The 15,818-nt window shown below is 45.8% G+C and overlaps 1 protein-coding gene across 1 annotated transcript in view; it reads right to left on the bottom strand.

The window, feature by feature from the left end:
• Nucleotides 1-983: 983 nt before the first annotated feature.
• KPNB1 (karyopherin subunit beta 1) overlaps nt 984-15,818 on the bottom strand; it is a 38,284-nt gene continuing 23,449 nt past the window's right edge. Inside the window, exons 15-22 of the mRNA XM_073572476.1 lie at nt 9,531-9,675; nt 9,211-9,293; nt 5,184-5,291; nt 4,950-5,093; nt 4,756-4,861; nt 3,217-3,331; nt 2,672-2,833; nt 984-2,580 (exon numbers count right to left, since the gene is read on the bottom strand). Coding sequence (XP_073428577.1) covers nt 2,580; nt 2,672-2,833; nt 3,217-3,331; nt 4,756-4,861; nt 4,950-5,093; nt 5,184-5,291; nt 9,211-9,293; nt 9,531-9,675 — 864 coding nt within the window. The 3' untranslated portion in view covers nt 984-2,579. The remainder of the gene's footprint in view (nt 2,581-2,671; nt 2,834-3,216; nt 3,332-4,755; nt 4,862-4,949; nt 5,094-5,183; nt 5,292-9,210; nt 9,294-9,530; nt 9,676-15,818) is intronic.

Consider the following 15,818-nt stretch of genomic DNA (forward strand, 5'->3'; position numbering starts at 1 on the left):
AAAAAAAAAACAAAAAACTATAGTTAAATTCCTTGGTTGCACACACTAAACAGGGTTGTGGGGCATCAGTTTTAAGTGAATGGGCCAAGCTGTAAAACCGAAGACTGTCCATTGGCACCAGTAGTGGTGTTCACATAATATCCATTGTCTAACAGTGAACACAAGTATCCATATGTTGCAGATCACTTGTGCATAGAGCCTGCTGTAAAAGGACACTTATCTAGGCCATTTATAAAGTGAGGTTCACAAGTTTCAGACACCTGAAGACCTCATTCAGATGCAAATTGTGAAAAAAAAAATGTTTGTGTGCTGGATCAGATTTTCATCAGACAGTTCTTACCTTGAACGTTTGGGTTTTTTTTGTAAAGGAAAATGTGAACAGCCCCATAGCCTGTAATGGGTACAAGTGAAAAAATATTGATCATTTACAGAAGTCTGAATGAGGCCTTAGAGAAAATGCAATTCAGAGTCAGACACACAGTTTCATTTCTGCCACTGCGTCATTGTTTATTCTCCTTGCAATCTACAAGTGGCACAGCCTTCAAAGGAAGCATGACCCAAACCTCCAATGGTCACAACCTCCCCACATTATTTGCCATTAGACCATCATCCAGGGATGCAGAGATGTCTACACCAGCACTTAGTCCAGTAGCCTTCCATTAGAAATGCACTGCATAGGATGCAAGCAAAGCAATATCTTCAAGGCTAGGGCTCCCAGGACGCTTTGCAGATACAATCATGCCTCCATCACGACACAGGGACGTACAGTACCATCGGTGCAACTTGCTCCCAATGCGCTTCCTGATGAGCATCTACCTTGCCAGGCGATTGCTGCCATATTGCCGCCATGTTCCACGGTGGCCACCAACAGTCTCAATTATGTGATCACATGGCTGCCATTTAAAAAAGGGGTAAGGTTGGGATTAAAAAGTGCAAAGCCCAAATGAAACAAAACCAAACAAACCACAAGATGGAGGGCAGGGGATGTTTGACACCATTTTATTAATATTTAACTGCAGTGAAAAAATAGAACCTTGTACAAGTGCCATGGTCCAACGTACATCCAGTCCGTATCTATAATATAGATTTTTTTTTTTCTTTTAACTATTTTTTCAATGTTTTCATTTTTTTTCTTTTTTGTTAAGTGCAGGAAATTGAGTAATCACATTAGACTCTGAAATAATAGTTAGCATTGCGCGCTAGTATCACTTTAGTTAATCTTAGAAGTGCCCATTGCCCGTACACTAAGGAGGCGGCGGCGGCTGTGTGAGCTGAAGAATTCATGAGAATGCAGCCCAAATACGAGGCATTCGGGGCCCCCGTGAGGATCTATTACTTGGTTAGTTATTTATTCTCATGAACGTAGGAGCTTCAGCCCACAAAGTGACCGTATCTGCCGTACAAGCAATAGTCTTGTTAAATTGTGTAGATTAAACCATTTCCCTGCGCTATGGGTAGAAAAAGCACAGAACGCAGCGTACAAATCGTACACCACAGCCCCTCCGGGCTGCAGGAAAGGGTAGTTCACATTCTAAACATTTAGGATTTGATTCTTTGGCACATTTGAGGGCTGTCTTTTCTTTACAAATGATGCTGTGAGGGGTGGATAGATCCCTCAAAAGCCTTGCACTTTTTATATGAAAGGGTGGGGGGGCACTTTCCCTGTGTTTTTTTGCTTTCTACATTTATCATCTTGCACTTCTCAGCTCCCCCTTGACCCATTCACAGATTGACAAAAAGCAAGTTAACGGCACAGGATGCCGCTTGCTTACTACAGGACTAGAGAATAAACCAAGCCAGTGTTTCTCTTAACTACTTCCCTGCCAGAGGCACCCGCTACGCAGGACACACCTCTGGAAAGGAAACAGTTAAAAAAAAAAAATTAAAACAACCTAGAGAAACAGACCTTCATTTTCGTAATCTAGAATGCTCGTGTTGTGCATCTGGTAACAAACAGCGGTAACTCCTTCAGGTGAATCCAGAAGCATGGTGAACATTAACACCTTCTCCACAGAATAAACAGGAAAATGACGCTCAGACTGTAGACTGCTATACCTCCGCACTCACACACACTTGCTCTTGGAAAATATTGCCATACAGATCCCCCTGGTCCAATAGAGATGTTCGGTGCAGCTATTAAGAGTGGGCTGCATTAACACAAGGGGGCTTGGAGGAGGAAAAAAAAAATTAAAAACAAAAATAGCCAGATGAAACAACGGACTGAAAAAGATTTAAAAAAAAAAAAAAAAAAGTTACACCAGTCACTCCTGCTCTGCCCTGGCCACGAGGCAGTGAAAGCAGACACCTAATGTGTGAAGGCCCGCAGGCCCTTGCTCCTCTCAGCCGGTGGGCAGATTATGTTTCAGCCCTCACCCCTCGCTCCCAGGAAGTCTGCTCTTCTCACAGCACTGCTGTGGTCGCATTCTCCATGTGGTATGTTTGAAGCCTCACTCAGTCACTCTCGCACTCAAACATTCAGTACCCCGCTCATACGTCTCGCTTCCGGGATATAATTTTTTTTTGTTTTCAAAAAGGTTGGAGATTTCCAGTGGGTTTTCAGCTTCACCCAGCCGCTGCGGTCTGAGGACAGAAGAGACCAGAGTAAGAATGGTACAAAACAAAAAAATCATCCCCCAGTCACATTGCAAAAGAAAGTCTCCAGGCTACATACCAAGCTTGGTTTTTTAGCTTCCTCAGCTCCTTGGTTGCCCAGGTGGCTAGAGTTTTTGTCTTGTTCACCTTTGATCGTCTGCCCTCTGTCAGTAATTCGTGAATCATCGGCCGGGTCTCCACCAATTTGACAACATCCTTTCCAAATGCCGTGCATAAGTCTCTGTTGGTATAACGACATGTTGGAGAATAAAGCCTTTCAAAATGGAAAATTCCAGCAAAAAAAAAAAAAAAAAGGGCAAAGAACTGGAGAGCCACGTTTGTCAGAGATATAGATATATCTTTCTCTGGTATGTAGACAGCTAAACAATTAGAATACAAAAAACACATTCTGTAAAGGAAGAAAAAAAAAAACCCTACAAAAACGTGGCTGTGATGGGAAGTCAACCAGTGAACCTTTGGCAGATTTCAGATAATTTGGAGTGAACACTTTTATACGGACCTTTGTCTCAATGCATTGGAAGTTGCATAATGTCATCCTGACACCAGAACAGATTCTGTCCATATAAACACCAAAAATCACATCATTCCCACAACCAGACTCACCCAATAAGTCCAGCACAACACGCGACCACATTGTCTGTATGATCCTCATCTCCAGCAATATGATCAATAAATGACAAGATGAACTCTACACGGGGCTGCACCAGCATCACGTCAGCTAGGAGAAAAGGATGGCTGTGGTAAATACTACACCCAGATCCGACCTTCGAATCATTCATGTGGAAGTTTAACTTACTACTGTTACGTTTTATAGACCTTCCTGAAAATAAAGTCAAATCTCACGTGATCACAAGTGTATGTGTGGTCAGGAGAGTATTAAAAGGGAATCTGTCACCCTTTTTTTCCAACTATCAGCTGCCAGCACTGACATCAGGGGCTTATCTATAGCATTCTGTAATGCTGTAGATAAGCCCCTGATGTAACCTGAAAGAGAAGAAAAACATGTTAGATTATACTCACCGGAGGGGGCGGTCCGGTCCGACACCTCCCATCTTCATACGATGCCGTCCTCTTCTTTCCTTCCTGTAGTGGCTCTGACGCAGGCACACTGCTCTGCCCTGTTGAGAGCAGAGCAGAATACTGCAGTGCGCAGGCGCTGGACCTCTCCCGACACCTGCACACTGCAGGACTCTGCTCTGCCATCAACAGGGCAGAGCAGTGTGCCTACGTCAGAGCCACTACAGGACGGGAAGAAGAGGACGGCATCGTATGAAGATGGGAGGCACCGGTCCGGATCGCAACACCCATCGGACCAGACCGCCCCCTCAGTTGAGTATAATCTAACTTATTTTTCTTATCTTTCAGGTTACATCGGGGGCTTATCTACAGCATTACAGAATGCTGTAGATAAGCCCCTGATGGCAATGCCGGCAGCTAATAGTCGAAAAAAAGGGTGACAGATTCCCTTTAAGCATGCATAATCCAGCTCTTCTATAGTGAATGTAAGGGTGCCCATGTCACCCCTTTCAAGCATCTAGCCACTACCACCCTCATTCACAATTTTATCCACTAAGTTTTCCTTGTACATCTTGGCAAGTGGCCACCATTAAAGGGCTTATCCAAGGCTTGTTTCTTTTGTGGTGCGTGGCTAAGAACTTACCAGCCAGTAGTTGCCAACTACGTACCTTTTCTGCTGACATCACGTCAAAAGAGTGGCTTCATCTGCACTCTGCTGTTGTCGTGTCACTGCCAAACATTGTGCCGACAGCCAGCTCCCTGCAGTTATGTCACCTGGCTGACAATCAACATGACATTGGCAGTGACACAACTGACAGCACAGCTGAGAACAAAAAGCTGCATTGCCGACAGAAGCAGTTTGTGACCACTGTAAGGCTGCAACTACCTTCTGGTAACTTCAACCCATTACAAAAAGTTAAATAAGCAACATTCCAGATAACCCCTTTAACATGGAGGTCACGATATTGAAAGTGATCCTCTATGCCATGTTAAATGAGTCTATACATTACTAAAATGAATGGTGCTCTCATTTTTTCCCCCCCCAATTCTGCCACAGTTTTAAAATTCTGAGGCAGCTTACTGTGACCAAATCTATGGAATGAGGATCTGTCTGGTTGTACTCACGATGAACATTCTCCTTGTCTCCTTTGAGTCCCTGGATAATGCCGGTGTATGCCTCCAAGCAGCCTTCACGCAGGTCATTGAGGTAATCCACCATGTCATAGTCTGTCTAATAATAAAGAATGAAGGTGTAATTAGAACAGACCATGTGCATTTTACAGAATAAAAGCCATGTAACAAGCCTGCTATATACTAACCCTATCCACTTGAGCTTGGGAGGCTTGCTGCAGCGTATTGAGCACGACATCCAAGTACTTTTTGAACTCTCCTCCAATAGCCAGAGCAATATCACCAAATACAGAAAGGATCTGTGGTTTTACAGAGCGGTGAACATTCTCGTTCTGCAAAACAAGTATAGGACCTTCCTTAGGAACCAGATCAGGACCCCAATTATGCATTTGTAATACTGAAGCCATATTTTTTTTTTTTACCCCCAGGTTTTCCAATAGTAGTTGCATTATTTCATCACAGAACGACAAGATATTTGATTGCAGAGCTCGGCAAAGGTCCCCTACAAGTCCCACAGCAGCCAGACAAACCTAGATCAGGAAAAACGCAAGCCAGCAATGTCAGTGACCTTCTATAGGTTAGAAGAGCTCATATAACACCCCCCCCAGGGGGGTTACTCCTTTCAAAGTCCACGGGATTGATGAACATAGTACACAAGTTGAGGCCATTTCCATAAATTTTGAGTGGAGTGGGAGAAAACATGCATCGGCAGTTGTCAGTCAGACAGGAAATCTTGGACCCTCATTCTCAATCAGTGAGAATCCCAGTGGTCCAAACTGCAGCAACCAACAAGTAATAATAAATTTTATTTTTATAGCGCCGACATATTCCGCAGCACTTTACATTTCAGAGGGGATTTGTACAGACAATAGACATTACAGCATAACAATAATCACATACAGTAGATTATAACAAATACCAAGAGGAGTGAGGGCCCTGCTCGCAAGCTTACAGTCTATGAGGAAAGAGGGAGACACGAAAGGTGGGTGGTAACAGTTGCCCTGATTGTATGGACCAGCCATAATGTTAAGTGTGTAACAGTACAGACACAGAGGGCTATGGATGCATAAAGCATGTGGGAACATGATGCTGGGAACCTGGTTATGGTAAAACTTTTGGCTCTGCCACACAGGGATAGGTTAGGTTAATGTGTTGAGGCGATAGGCCAGTCTGAATAAATGCGTTTTCAGGACACGCTTAAAATTGTGGGGATTGGGGACAAATCGTATTGACCTGGGAAGTGCATTCCAAAGAATTGGCGCGGCACGTGTAAAGTCTTGGAGACGGGAGTGGGAGGTTCTGACGATTGAGGATACTAACCTCAGGTCATCAGCAGAACGGAGGGCGCGGGTAGGGTGGTATACTGAAACAAGGGAGGAGATGTAGGGTGGTGCTGAGCCATGGAGGGCTTTGTGGGCGAGGGTAATAAGTTTATACTGAATTCTGGAGTGGATGGGTAGCCAGTGTAATGACTGGCACAAGGTAGAGGCATCGGTGTAACGATTGGTGAGGAATATGATCCTGGCTGCAGCATTCAAGACAGATTGGAGAGGGGAGAGTTTGGTAAGAGGGAGACCGATTAGAAGAGAGTTACAATAGTCGAGACGAGAATGAATAAGAGAAACAGTAAGAGTTTTTGCAGAGTCAAAAGTAAGAAAAGGTCGAATTCTAGAAATGTTTTTGAGGTGCAGATGACAAGAGCGAGCCAGTGATCGAATGTGGGGGGCAAAGGAAAGCTCGGAATCAAGTATGACCCCAAGACAGCGGGCATGTTGCTGGGGAGTAATAGTGGAACCACACACGGAAATGGCAATGTCGGGTGTAGGTACATTAGTAGCGGGAGGAAACACAAGGAGTTCAGTCTTTGACAGGTTCAGTTTCAGATATAGTGAGGACATGATATTAGACACAGCGTTTAGACAATCGCCAGTGTTTTCTAGAAAGGCTGGCGTGATGTCAGGAGAAGAAGCGTATAATTGGGTGTCATCAGCATAGAGATGGTACTGGAAACCAAATCTACTGATTGTTTGACCAATAGGGGCAGTGTACAAGGAGAAGAGGAGGGGGCCTAGAACCGATCCTTGAGGAACCCCAACAGTAAGGGGAAGGTGAGAGGAGGAGGAACCGGCAAAAGAAACAGTAAAGGAGCGGTCGGAGAGATAGGAGGAGAACCAGGAGAGAACGGTGTCCTTGAGGCCAATGGAATGGAGCATAGTGAGAGGAGCTGATGATCCACAGTGTCGAATGCTGCAGAGAGAGCCAAGAGAATTAGCATGGAGTAATGACTATTTGATTTAGCTGTTAGTAGATCATTAGAGACTTTAGTGAGGGCAGTTTCGGTGGAGTGTAAAGAGCGGAAACCGGATTGGAGGGGGTCGAGAACAGAGTTTTCTGAGAGATAGCGGATAAGACTGGAGTGGACCAGGCGTTCCAGGAGTTTAGAGATGAAGGGAAGATTAGAGACAGGTCTATAGTTAGCGGCAGTTTTGGTCGAGGGATGGTTTTTTAAGTAGTGGATGTATGATGGCATGCTTAAATGAGGAGGGAAAAATACCAGAAGAGAGAGGTTAAATATTTTAGTTAGGTGAGGGGTGACAGCAGGGGAAAGGGACTGGAGGAGCTGTGACGGAAATGGGTCACTGGTGCAAGTAGTTGGGCGAGAAGATGCAAGGAGCCTGCTTACTTCTTCTGTGACTGGTTCAAAATCAGAGAGTGAGTTAGATGCAGTGGGGGAGGGAGGACAGTGCATGGTATGAGGGGATAAGTAATGACTTATCCTGTGGATTGGTGGCAAACTGATTGTAACAGAAATTCCAAAGGAAAGAAAGCAAAAGACTTGGCACAACCTCCACTTTCAAATATGCAGAAGAAAAGGGAGATCCAAGCAAGCAATCATTAATTCACTGCATACTACTTGGTAGCAGTGCTCAATCCATAAAGAGACTTTCATAAGCACACAACGAGAAATGGATAAACTCTTCTTCATTGGTACATAGCCATATAACCATGCAGACAGGGTAAAGAGACGGCAGCAGCTAAAGTGCATTACATTACGCTTCTATGGGCTCTCTCGTGATTATGGATTATGAAGTTGTCTGATTGGCTCTGGCTCTGCTACATACAGGTGATTATCAGATGTAGCAGAAATGCTCACTTGCTATGAGTGTCGACCACTGGGCAGCGCTCATCGCAATCTGGCTATGACAACCATAGGGGCCTGCTGGAGACCTCTGGTTGTCATGCCAACCCATCGGTGACCCACGATAACATGACAGGGTCCCCGATGTGCGGGATTTCCGGCGCACTTACCGGAAACGGGTGTTAAATGTCGCTGTCACATTGGCAGCGGAATTTAATAGGTTAAATTCTGCTGTCAATGTGGCTCTTAACAGGTTAACAGCCGCGGGTGGATCGAGATTCCACCCACGGCTGTTAGAGGCACCCGTCAGCTGTTCAAAATTTTTTAATATTTTAATGAGCTGTTAAGATCTATGAGTCGGTCAGAGATCTCCCTGAGAATCAGCCTCCAGAGATTTTAAATGAAAGGAGGCATTACCAGTGTGAGACATGTTATGACCGTCGGCTCTTGTGCAGAGGTGTGCCTGATTACAACTAATAGTATACCAGAGCTGAACTTCATCTAATTGCAAACATGTCTGCAGCACTCAATGCTGTCAGCGCAATTACAAGACAGTCTCCACACTGGCTTCAAGTGAGATGGAAACTACAGCTGCGTTTGTAATGAGACAAAAAAGTTAGCCATGCTGTACTGTGCTAGTTATAACCACACAGCTCTGCAGTGAGATCAGTAGAGCAGTCATTAAATGTCTCACACTGGTAACCCCTTTCAAAAGGAGCCATTTTTTCAGGGCAGTTGTGTCCGGCTTAGAGATCTTCACAGCTCCTTTACATATTACGAAAAAAGTGGAATTTTCTTTAAGACGTCGGATCACAGATATCAAGATTTATTTAACTTTTAATTACTTGCATCCCCATATAGACAGCTAAGGAGGGATGATCCTATTGAGATTTACTGTAAGTTATATTAGTGTAGCTTTCCTCACACTGACAACTTCTGTCCATACAATGGCTACCATTGGAGGGTCATGTGACTTGACCTGTCCATCAGCCTAATCCAATTGTAAATGTCCTCCCATAGGCCAGCTGCTTTCCTATTGAAGGGTGATCACATGTCCCTCCAATGGCACCCATTATATGACAGGAACTGCTGCTCAGTTTGTAAGAAAGCTGTACTAACAGTAGAAAAAGACCGACACCTTTAAAAATCCACACAAGAAAAAGCTAAAAAAACAAAAAAAAAACAAAGTCAAGCTGAAATGATTGTTTTTTTTCCCCCTCAGATGTGCAGTGGCTTTTATACCACAGTTCATTTACAGGGAAAATACCCCCAAGAGACCACAATCTGCCTAAGCTTGTACATGAACTCACCTGGTACTCTGCATAGTTCTTCAGTCCAATGCCAAGGAAAGGTTTAAATGCATCCATGTATTTCAAAAACTCTGCCCCAAGTACTACAAGGAAGGGGGGAAAAAAAAAAAAAATATAAAAAAAAAAAATCACAATAAGGAAAAAAAAAATAAAATAAAGAATAAACCTCAATTTAAGTCAATGATCTTCAGAAAGTCATAATCAACACAGCCAATTCTGTGTGGTGCATGAACTGTCATCCTCAGACAATGGCATGAGCGGATACACGCTCCTTCCTATAATGGAGGGGGGCTCAATTGTCTAAAACTTCAGACACTCACCTTCTACTAAAGTGCTGACAGCCATCAGGGCATCTTCCTGAACACCTCCTGAGCCTGCTGTGCTTTGGAACATGCGCAGCAAAGAGGCCATTACCACATCAGATATCTGCAGGGCATCTTGGGGCTGCACTTTGCGGAGTACGTTCTTGAAAGAAGAAAAAAACAAGAAGGTCTGCTAAAAAGCCTAGTGCACAAATACCACCATGTACTACAGATGCCTTATAAAGGAGAAAAAAAAAACCTTTGAGGAGAGCCGAACACATACTCTTAAATGAAAAGGTCCATCTGATGAAGGACGAAGCTGTCAGGTTGGCAAGTACAGTATAATGAGCTCATTCAGACGTCAGTGTTAGGTTAGTTTCACTTTAGAGTTTACGGCCGCAGCTAAGCCCCGCCTCTGCCAGTAGCTCCGCCTACGGGCGCATGACGCTGCATGCGTCCCCCCCCCCATCTTTATCACTGGGGACGCAGGCCGTGCGCAGTATGCGTTTGGCGGCGCATGCGTCCTTTTGACGGTGCGCCGACCAGCGCCAAACGCAACCTGTTGCAATTTGGTTGCGCAAGGGCACACCGTCAAAAGGACGCATGCGCCGCCAAACACATACTGCGCACGGCCTGCGTCCCCAGTGATAAAGATAGGGGACACAGGCAGCGTCATGCGCCCGTAGGCGGAGCTACCGGCAGAGGCACGGCAGGGGGGCGGGGCTTAGCGGCAGCCATAAACGCTAATGTGAAACTAGCCTTAATCTGTCCAAGCACGAACAGCTGGTCTCCGGACCAGAGTGTGGCAGCTACACAATTCTATGAGGCGGCCACACGAAACCGGAGACCAGTACATTGCAGTCCAACATCAGACTGAAAGCCAAGGACTTTTGAATGAGCCATAACAGTTTCCAACGTTTTTTCTTTGTGAACGTGCGTGTAAGTTTTCACCGCTTTTGTAGAGATTGTCTTACAGTGATTATCTGGCCTAAAATTACAAGTCTGAATCTCCACAGTGCACGCTCTGTGCAGTGAGCTCCAGTGTCAGCGCCGGCAAAAAGGAAGTCACATGACTGCAAGTTTACAATATGCACACCCCTGTAAAGAATCAGATTAGACCGTTTCCAGCCTTGTACAATACACTTGCATTGAGCACACCAGAGCAGTATAGTCAGGTTCTGGCCAGGAGTGTACACAGCGCATACTTGTGGTCACACGAGTTGCATTCCCAGCGCTGACACAAGAGAATCCTTACCATGTGGTTAAGATTCACATGCCTGCAGATCGAACCTCCCCTTTAACTTTTAGATTGCTTCACGCATGTAACAAGTGTGAAAAGCAAGAGGCCACGTAAAAACTTCCTAAAAGTCAGGCACCGTAGCCCAGTCTCCAAAGTTAATATTTGGATCTCAAAACCCCCTCCACCATAACCTAAATTGCATATTTCACAGGTATACAGGAACTGGCACAGAAAGTCATTTTACTACGTTACACTGAGTATCAATTATTAACAGGAAAGGGAAAAGTATGCACAACTCCACCTAAGGGGTGATGCAGACAGTCGTGTATCTCAGTCCGATTACAGACCGGCTGCATGTCTCCAGACACGCATATGGCAGCCTCATAGAATTACATGAGGCTTTTGTGCTCAAATCAGGAGACCCATGACTAGGCTGTGCATTGCGGTCCATCTTTGGACAGATCCAGTGACGTCTGCATGAGACCTTATTCTCTGAGAGACTTTTGGAAATGTCCATCTATAGCAAGCTCAGACAATGAATCAATGAAGCAGAGATGCTAATGCTTGACTTGCACTCCAGAGAGTTCTACAGATCAGACCCCAAGTCAATAGGAAATAACTAATTTCCCTGGTACAAATCCTTTAAAACTGACCTTTAGACAAATCGGTGTTCTTTTGGTTTCTTGTGAACAACTTTTAAAAGACTAATTAAACATTAAATATCTAGTGTATTTATAATGGCACTTCCACATTCTTGAACCAATAGCAAAAACTCAAACCAAAATAAGGATCGAGTAAAGAGGAGAATATACACACACACATATCACTATCAATAGTTGAAACCACCATGGTTACTTACCGGTAGCCGGTTTTTCCGGAACCCATGACAGCACCACCTGAGAGAGGGATCCGCCCCGCCAGGACAGGAACCTACTGAGACATAAGGGGCGGCACCTCTCCCCCGCTTCAGTTGGGTTACAGAGCATTGAGAGGACTTCCCGGTTAGTTACATGTTTAATCCAACACCACAACACTCAAAACACCCTACTAATTGTGCACACCCATACAGTGAAAAAAGGGGGGGAATGTATGGGTGCTGTCATGGGTTCCGGAAAAACCGGCTACCGGTAAGTAACCATGGTGGTTTTCCCTTCACCCATGACAGCACCACCTGAGAGATTTTTGGAGACTTCGAAACACCTTAGGGAGGGACCACCGCTTGCAGCACCCTTCTACCAAAGGTTAAGTCAGCAGAGGAGGATAGATTTAATCTATAGTGCTTAAAGAAGGTTGAAGGTGAGGCCCAGGTAGCGGCCTTACAAATCTGTTCGATTGATACCTCTGCCTTTTCAGCCCAGGAGGTCGCCACGGCTCTGGTGGAATGAGCCTTGATGCCGTCAGGAATCGGGATACCACTAGCTGAATAGGCTACACTAATGGCTTCCCTAATCCATCTAGCAATAGTCCCTTTTGAAACCCCATAGCCTTTCCTGGCACCCTGAAAAGCTACGAATAGGGACTGTGACCTCCTCCACTGGCTAGTGGCAGATATATATTCTACGAGAGCCCTTTTAACATCCAGACTATGGAATTTTTCCTCCCCCAGATTTTTTGGATTTTCGCAAAAGGATGGAAGGACAATTTCCTGACCCCGATGGAAATCTGATACTACCTTGGGCAGATAACTGGGGTCTGTTCTTAAAACTACCCTATCCTGAAAGACTTGCGTGTAAGGAGGATTTACTGAGAGAGCCTGTAAGTCGCTTATCCTGCGGGCTGATGTGAGGGCTACTAACAGGATTGTTTTTAGGGTCAAGAACTTTAGGGGTAGCTGATGTAATGGCTCATACGGATCTTTTGTAAGGGCTTCTAACACCAGGTTTAAATCCCAGGGGGCTATTCTGGGTATTGGAATAGGCTTAGCTCTATGGCAGGTTTTAATAAATCTGGCTATCCACCTATCTGATGCCAGTTTGCAATTGTAGAGCGCCCCTAGTGCCGACACCTGAACCTTAAGTGTGTTTACTGCTAACCCCATCTGCAACCCAGATTGTAAGAACTCTAGGATGGCCCTAATCGGGGGTTCTTTTCCTAACGGCTTACCCAAGAACTGTAGGAACTTATCCCATGTTCTGCCGTAGATGTTAGTAGTCACCGGTTTCCTGCTTTTTAGCAGAGTGGCCACCAGCCCAGGGGAGAACCCCCTATCCATTAAAAGCGACCTTTCAAATTCCACGCCGTCAGATGGAATCCTTTGACCTGAGCGTGCAATATTGGACCCTGAGCTAGTAGGTCCGGGATTTCTGGCAGAACCCATGGATCGGAGAGGGACATCTTCCGTAGCAGAGCAAACCAGGGCCTTTTTGTCCAGAATGGAGCTATTAGAATCACCCTGGCTTGATAGTTTCTGATTTTTCTTACCACAGTTGGGATCAGAGCTACTGGGGGGAACGCGTAAGCCAGTCTGAAGTTCCACTGGATGTGCAACGAGTCCACTGCCCATGGATTTTCCCTCGGGTTTAGAGAGCAGAACCTTTCTGTTTGCCTGTTGTGCTTGTTTGCAAAGAGGTCTATCACCGGTTCCCCCCAAAGCTGAATTATCTTTTGAAAAATGGACCGGTTTAGCGCCCATTCTCCTTGCCTCAGGGTATTGCGACTCAGGAAATCTGCCTCTATGTTTTCTGCCCCTTTTATGTGTAGGGCTGTCACGGAGTGTAGGTGTTCCTCTGCACTGCTCAGAATGTCTGTTGCTGCTTCCATTAAGGAGTGTGATTTTGTCCCACCTTGGTGGTTGATGTATGCCACTGCTACCTTGTTGTCTGACATGATGCGTACGTCTCGACCCTGGAGTAGCGGAATGAAGTGGCTTAGGGCCTTGCCCACTGCCCACAGTTCTCTCAGGTTGGAGGATGCCTGCCTTTCTTGAGGTGTCCAGGAACCCTGACCTATGAGGCCCCTTAGGTGTGCCCCCCACCCCGAGGAGCTTGCATCTGTTAAAATTATATCTGTCGCCTGTCTGTCCCATGGTATTCCCAAGGTCAGATTTGTCCCGTTCAACCACCAGTTGAGAGAGTCTCTGGTTTTTGAGGAAAGCTCCAGCTTCCCTTCCAAACGCCCTCTTAGCGATCTTTGTGCTCTTAGTATCTCCCCCTGGAGTTGCCGGGTGTGAAACTGAGCCCACCTGACCGCCGGAATACAGGATGTTAGGGTACCTAGTAGGGACATTGCTTTTCTTAATGTCATACATGGTTGGTTTCGGCCCGCCAAGGCCAGATTTTGTACCTTCTCTATCTTGGACTCTGGGAGCAGAAACTCTTGCCTTTCTGAGTCCAGTATAAATCCTAGGAAGGTCTGTTTCTTTAGGGGTTGTAATTTTGATTTTTTTAAATTGACTATCCACCCTAATTCTTGCAAGGTGTTGATCACCTGAGTCAACTGTGCTGTACAGTGGTCCTCTGAACTGCCCACTATAAGAAAATCGTCCAGGTATGGTATTATGACCGTATCGTGAATCCGGAGAAAGGCTTTCACTTCCGCTATGACCTTGGTGAAGACCCTCGGGGCTATGGATATGCCAAACAGAAGAGCCCTGAACTGAAAGTGCCTTAGTGTGCCCTGAATATAAAGCGCTACCCTCAGGTATTTCTGGTAATCTGGATGGATAGGGATGTGATAATACGCATCCTTTAAATCGACTACGGCCATGAAGCAATCTTGATGTAGCAGCTTCACTGCCGTAGTCACTGATTCCATCTTGAAGGTCGGGTTCCTTATCCAAAGATTGAGGCGTCTGAGATTTATGATTGTCCTGAACGACTGATCCGGTTTTTTTATTAGAAAAAGGGGTGAATAAAACCCCTTTCCTTCCTGTAAGAGTGGCACCTCGGACAGTACCCGCTTGTCTATCAGGCTCAGGATTTCTGTTTCTAAGGCCAGTTGTTCTTCGGTCATCTTCCTGATAGGTGTGATGACGACCACGGGTTTTGGCTGACGAATAAAGGGGATTTTCAGGCCTTCTTTTAGGATGCTCAGAATCCAGGTATTGGAGGAGATCTTTTCCCAGGCCTGGAAAAAGAGTGCCAATCTCCCTCCTACTGGAATACCGGCGTCATTGTGGTGACTTTTTTGAGGTGGAGGTGCCTCCACCAAACATAAACCCTGATTCTTTCTTTTATCCTCCCATCTTCTCCTGTCAGCGGGAGGACGCCCTCTATTGAATCTCCCCCTCCGAAAGGGCTGTCTCCTCTGATCCATAGGGAATCTGGGGAAGCCTTTTTTCTTATCGCCTGCTTTCTCCAGAATATCGTCCAAGTTCTTGCCGAACAGGAATCGACCATCGCAGGGGAGAGAGAGCACAATTTGGCCTTGGACTGAAGGTCACCCGGACAGCCCTTAAGCCATAACGCGCGTCTAGCAGCATTTGATAGTGACGCTGCTCTGGCTGTCAATCGCATAGAGTCCGCCGAGGTATCTGCCAAAAAAGCCGCTGCCCCGTGCAAGAGATACATGTCTGATAAGATCTTCTCTCTTGGGACCCTTGACGCCAGCTTCTCTTCTAACTGCTGCAGCCAGATCATGAGGGAGCGTGCCGTGCAGGTGCCCGCTATCGCCGGCTTTAGACCTCCTGCTGTCGCTTCCCATGCGTGCCTCAAATATGAGTCCGCTTTTTTGTCCAGCGGGTCTCGAAGAACCCCTGCATCTTCCAAGGGCAGGGCCGACCTTTTGGAAGATCTGGACACCGCTGCATCTATTTTTGGGACTTTGTCCCATACCTCCGTATCCTTGTATTCAAAGGGGTATCGTCTCTTAGAGGCGGATGGAAGGGCCCCCGATTTTTCAGGCTTTTTCCACTCCTTCTCAATAAGCGCCTGGATTTTCGCGTTTACTGGAAAGGTTCGTTTTTTCCTCTCCTGAAGCCCCCCCAAACATGACGTCCTCTAGGGTTTTAGCCGCCCTTTCTTCCTGTAGGCCCATTGTGGTTCTAATGGCCTTTAGGAGGGCATCTGTATCTTCTACAGGGAAACATGGCTTACCCCCTGTGTCACTATCTGAGGAGTCTGAGGAGG

This window comes from Dendrobates tinctorius, unplaced genomic scaffold (genome assembly GCF_039654945.1).
Source record: "Dendrobates tinctorius isolate UK_male_01 unplaced genomic scaffold, ASM3965494v1 ptg000032l, whole genome shotgun sequence".
NCBI lineage: Eukaryota > Metazoa > Chordata > Amphibia > Anura > Dendrobatidae > Dendrobates > Dendrobates tinctorius.